The sequence below is a fragment of the Malania oleifera genome, chromosome 1 (genome assembly GCF_029873635.1).
Source record: "Malania oleifera isolate guangnan ecotype guangnan chromosome 1, ASM2987363v1, whole genome shotgun sequence".
Taxonomy (NCBI): domain Eukaryota; kingdom Viridiplantae; phylum Streptophyta; class Magnoliopsida; order Santalales; family Ximeniaceae; genus Malania; species Malania oleifera.
In genome coordinates this window covers 129,100,770-129,106,769 of record NC_080417.1, presented here as the reverse complement: position 1 = coordinate 129,106,769, position 6,000 = coordinate 129,100,770, and the positions used below count along the sequence as shown (strand labels likewise).

Genomic DNA, 6,000 nt, shown 5'->3' with positions numbered 1-6,000 from the left:
AGCCTTCTGAGCCGATTTGGGGTTTGCGATGAACATATTTAAGCCTCGCCACCTCCTCACGAATATGTGGCAGACTCTTCTTGGCCCAAACACGTCTATTACCCCCTTGATTCACAATGAAATCAAGACCATCTTCACATTCATCATCAGATTCTCTCAACGGTGAGAATCGATTTGTAGTGGCGGAGAGTCTCGGAACCTCCGTTCGAGTTTGCTGCATGTTCTTCCTTGCCCAGTGGCCTTGAAATCCTCCATTTTCCGCAATAAAATCAAGGGCATCTGAACGTTCTTTAGCCAATAGAAATGGCGAGGAGAAGTTCTCGGTCCTGAAGGCAGATTTTCGCCCCATGACCAAATAAATTTGGAGATCAAAGAGAGGTTTCAATCCAAAGACGAGCGTCAACCTATTTGAACACCCCATGGGTTTAAATGGGGATAATGCATTCCTTAATCAACCTAAAGAGCTCCCTGCCCATATAAAAGATTTACAAGTTAAAGATTTGTATGGAGTGTTGACAGAAGGGAGTGGTATGTCACGGCCTTTGACCTTTTTCTAAATCAATCATGCCGGTACTTAGCAATATTAACACCGATTGTGATGCTAAGTCAGTCTAATCTGATAGATGGACACCAAGTAGACAAGAGAGAACTTAGAAAGTTTGAGAAAATGAAGACTCTTGTATTGCTTGGAGAATCTCTTGTCTATTTGGTGTCTATCTAGCAGGTTAGGCCGACTTAGCATCACAGTCAGTGTGAATATTGCTAAGTGTCGGCATGGTTGACTTAGAGAAAGGTCTAAGGCCATGACAGGTAGCTTGATATTATTGTTGAGTTAGAAAATCCAAATTCCATTAAGAGTAGGGACAGAGAAATGGGTTTGGAAGTCGCTTCAATCACAACGGCTCGTGTTACTCTGCTGCGAGCAGTTTCGATGTTGTTGAGAATCGATTCTAAGCTCTAGATGCAAGGATTTGAAAGGCACCATTTTTTGTGGTCTATGGAACGGTTGCCGAAGCTCCGAGTTGTGGTGCAGTCAGCATTCTCGCAGGTGCCATAGAAGCTGCTAGGATTTTTCGACCCTTCATTTGATAAGAATTTTTGTGGTGTCGTAAATTCTTTGATTATCCCTTTAAAGTTCTCGATTCCTTCGCTAAAATGTTGTGTTCTTGTCATGACTTTAGGAGATCTCATCACCACTCCTCTTGTTTTTTGATCTACAATGATGATGAAATAGGGACAACAAAGTTCTACATCCACAGGGTTAGTAGAAGTGTAAGGCTGCGATTATTAGTACTCCTGCAAATCGAGTTTAAAGGCAATTTTAATGCAACAAAATGATGAAGCAATTGCCAATTTTGAGAATGCAGCCATTGAACGTTTCAAATCCGTGGACTCTTGGAAATACAACAAATGGAGGAACGAAATCTTCACTGTCCATCTCGATAATATTTGCACCTAGTTACTAGATGGGTTTGATAATGGTGTAGTAATTGATAGCGATCAAACAAAAAGAGAGATCGAGCCAAGGCTTTGATGATGTCGTCGTGATCAGGGATCGAAGATCGGAAGTAGGAAGAAAACCTCTCAGAAGTGTTCCCATATATGACACAAATTGTTGCAACCAAAAATATCGAGTGACCTCCAATGAGTTTTCCAATCCCGATCACTTGAAAATGACAAAGAAATAGAGGCTTAGAGGACCCGGGGTGTACTCCAGGGGATCTCTTCGATGCCTAAGTAAGAGACTACTCTTAGAGAGGTTATAAACAATAGTAAATATGAGTTAAGAATGAGATATCTTAACCTCTTCTCTAGGTCCCTATTTATAGCGAAGGAGTTTGACTCGAGGGTGATATGTCATTTATTAGCGAATTATGGTGCAGACGTGAATTGCTCCTCGTTGGCACGGATTGCTCTGACCGAGCAATAGAATTGGGTGGTAACTACTCTCATCAATATTGGGCCTTAGTCTTCTGTTGACTTTATGAATATATCACATTACTCTATTTCGTACATTAGGCATGAGTTGCAGACTTCAACTTGCATCATAATTACTCGAGTCTACTATAATAAACTCAAAAATAATCATTAGTCAAACTACTATTTTTTGAGTTTTGTGAGTATAGACTTTGAGTTTGAATTTAGATATTTGAACTCGAATAAAATTCAATATAATTTTACATTATATTTTATTCAAACTTACAAAATTTAAATTCAAAAATTGGAATGTGAACTCGTAGGTAAAGTAATAGTATTTTTATGGGCTGTATAATTACGATAATTTTACTGAAAGAATATATTTTCGGAGAAACTCTTGATTTGGGCAAGGCGGGTCGTGACCCGAAGACCAAGCTGCTCCTGTCTACTGCAACGACCGCCGATACAACACACTCGTCGTCTCATCAATAGCCATATGTCAATTCTAACACGTGGCAGAATACAATTGGACATATCTCCTCGGCACTTTCCATGTAGACCTCTCTTATAAGTACGCATTTTCCACTTCTTCTCCGAGAAACTCGCGTCGTCCTTCTCTTCTCGGCCGTCCTCAGAGCTGCCACATTCTGCGTCTTCTTCGTCGTCTCCGTCTATGCATTCTCAGTTGTAAACTCTAGGTTTCGCGATGGCTATCTTGTTCAGGTTAGGGTTTTTACTATCCATTCTCGCGCTGATCCCTCTCCGCTCCCAATCAGCCGTTAGCAGCATAGATCTGGGCTCCGAAGGTCTCAAGGTCGCCGTGGTCAACCTAAAACCTGGACAGAGCCCCATTTCAATCGCGATTAACGAAATGTCAAAGCGCAAGTCCCCTGCCCTCGTCGCCTTTTACGCCGGCAACCGCCTCATTGGAGAAGAAGCCGCCGGCCTCGTCGCCCGGTACCCCGACAAGGTCTACTCGCAATCGCGCGACGCGATCGCGAAACCGTTCAATTACGCGAAGCATTTTTTCGACTCCCTTTACTTGCCATTCGATTTGGTTGAGGATTCGAGGGGCGTCGCGGGGTTTAGAATCGACGATGGGGTTACGGTTCACTCGGCGGAGGAATTGGTGGCGATGATTTTGGGTTACGCGTTAAATTTGGCGGAATTTCACTCGAAGGTGCCAGTTCGGGACGCTGTGATCACCGTGCCGCCGTACTTCGGGCAGGCGGAGCGGAAGGGGTTGCTTGCGGCGGCGCAGCTGGCAGGGCTTAATGCTCTATCGCTTGTGAATGAGCACGCGGGGGCTGCGCTTCAGTATGGGATTGATAAAGATTTTTCAAATGGGTCGAGGCATGTGATATTCTATGATATGGGTGCTAGTAGTACGTATGCGGCGCTTGTGTACTTCTCAGCATATAATGCGAAGGAGTATGGCAAGACCGTCTCGGTGAACCAATTTCAGGTGAAGTTTGCTTTGAGTAATTGATGTTTGATAACGTTGTATCACTGTTTACTTTTTTGTACTAACTAATTTATATTGTTTAGTAGTAAGCTAGAATTTTTTGATTTATATAATTAATAGTGATATATTGAACGACTGACGAGAGGGAAGACATGGGAAGGGAATATAAATGTATAATGCTTAAAACTGTTACTGTTGTAGATAATTAGATTGACCCCAGCGTAAGCTACAGTTTGGAACAAACAGTGCAGATTATATTTTGGGTGTTGTCTTACGAATTTATGATATATTATCTTAATCGCACTCACATTTGCATTTGGAGGGGGTGTGTTTTGCTTTTTTTTTTTTTTTCCCTTTGATGTTTTGAATTTCTTTGGAAATAAGCGGCTATAACCTGAGTTTTGTAGCCTTTCTTTGGTTAACCAGATTTGTACTGATTCTGAGAAGATATAAATTCTAGGAAACTGGTGGACTTTTGCTTGAAATAATCATTTTCACGGGTACATGTTGCCATTCTTCAACTCATAATGGCTACACCAGGGTGGTGTTAAAGTCAGTTAATATTCTGTATGCTATTTCTTGGGCCAGCAGTTATGTACTTTTTGTACATTATTTAAACACGTAAATGTGTTTGATGTTTATTCCGGAAATTCTTATCCTTTGTGGCATTAATTTTTGTGTCTTTATGATTAATAAGATGTGCACATTCTTGTGCCTATTTTTGTTTATTGTGCCGCATCTATGGCTGTGGCTAATTTGGCATGCTATTTAATTCTTAAAACTGTTGCAGGTCAAGGATGTTAGATGGGACCCACAACTTGGTGGTCAAAATATGGAATTGCGATTGATGGAACATTTTGCAGATGAGTTCAATAAACAGATGGGCAATGGGGTTGATGTGAGGAAGTCTCCCAAGGCAATGGCTAAATTGAAGAAACAGGTTAAGAGGACAAAAGAGATTTTAAGTGCAAACACTATGGCTCCAATATCAGTCGAGTCAATATATGATGATCGGGACTTTAGGTAACTGTAATTTTTAAGCATATCTATGCTCTTTACTATTGGGTATTAGTTTCTTTATGAAGGCAGATATTACATTACCCAGGACTAGGCTAAGGTTGAGTTTGGCGTTGGCTTTGCAATTGGGTGGAAAAATCCCAAACTGACCTGGGACAACTTGAACTTTATGAGGTGCATAATGGACCTCAGAAAATATGAGTTGACCTAAACCAAAGGACTATAGTTAAACCATTAGTTTAGCAGAATGCAATTCAATATATTTGTGTTTTTGTGTATATATAATAAGTTTAGTTATAAAATCATTGAAAATAACTTTTAACAATTATTAGCTGGGTATGATGTCTTTAATATTTTCATATCCGTTTATTGTAGGTTTGCTTTGGCACTATTATTGCAAGTTATATTGAATCTATTCATTGATACCTTATTCTCTAACAGTCTTTTAAAGTTAAATTCAATTCAGTGCATGTCGTAGTGAAGGTATGGGGACACAAATTGTATAGACATGATAAAAAAATTACTCCAATAGCTTGACCTAGCTTGGTTTGATTTCTTGTGTGAGAACCCTTTGGTTCATGGGTAGGTCTAGAACTCCAATTGCTTGACCTAGCTTGATTTGATTTCTTGTGTGAGAACCCTTCAGTTCATGGGTAGGTCTAGGCTTCAATTACTGTGGGGAGTGGCATTGCATGCTATTGTAGAGGTACCTGAGGAGGAGAAATAGAGTTTCTGTTATGTATCCTTATACATGTAGGTGAAGAATCTGAAACTGTTGCAGTGGAATCTGCTATGGGTGCTCACATATTTCTGCATTGGTTCTTCATCCTTCCAAGTTATGCAGTTAATGTATTCAACTAGATTCAATGAAGTTTTAGCCCTAACTATGGGCTTGGTTAGTTTGACAGTGGTACTCCCTTTTGTTTTGAGTTGTATGCATACATGAAATAGCAACAATAACAACAACAACAAACAAAACCAAGCCTTAAGTCCCACTGTGTGTGATACTGTGATCTGTGAATTTTATGTATGAATCCTATATGAAGTATCTCTATGAAATAGTATGAAGAAAACAAATTTATTTTTGGTGAATTGGATACAGAGGCTGGTCTAGACAGTAAATGCAGCTAAGCTCTTATGTTCAGCATGCGTAATTTGTTTTCAAGTTCTATGAGGAATTGTTCTGCTGATGTATTTATTTTATTTTATTTTTAATGCCATTGTTGTGGAAAGCAATTATTATGCTACTTTTATTTATCCATCTACATGTGTAAAGTAGTCAGAAGTAGAGTGTGATGCTACAGGGTCTTTTCTCTTTTCTGATATTTTTATCTTGGGAGTTCTCCCAGCTTTGCATTTGATATTTGGGTAAAGAAATTTAACAATATTAATGTTGTAATCGTAGATCTCTTTTTGTCTTTGTAGGAGCACCATTACTCGTGAGAAGTTTGAAGAACTATGTGAAGATCTGTGGGAGAAATCACTGAACCCTGTGAAAGAAGTGCTTAAGCATGCTAGTTTAAAGGTTGATGATATTTATGCAGTGGAGTTGATAGGAGGTGCCACTCGAGTGCCAAAGTTGCAGGTCTTTTTTTTTACCA

General features: G+C 39.8%; 1 protein-coding gene across 1 annotated transcript in view; it reads left to right on the top strand.

Moving 5' to 3' along the window:
* The first annotated feature begins 2,511 nt into the window (after positions 1 to 2,511).
* LOC131151375 (heat shock 70 kDa protein 17) overlaps positions 2,512 to 6,000 on the top strand; it is a 44,971-nt gene continuing 41,482 nt past the window's right edge. The window contains exons 1-3 of the mRNA XM_058102623.1: positions 2,512 to 3,382; positions 4,173 to 4,405; positions 5,825 to 5,984. Of these exons, the coding sequence (XP_057958606.1) occupies positions 2,624 to 3,382; positions 4,173 to 4,405; positions 5,825 to 5,984 (1,152 nt within the window). The 5' untranslated portion in view covers positions 2,512 to 2,623. The remainder of the gene's footprint in view (positions 3,383 to 4,172; positions 4,406 to 5,824; positions 5,985 to 6,000) is intronic.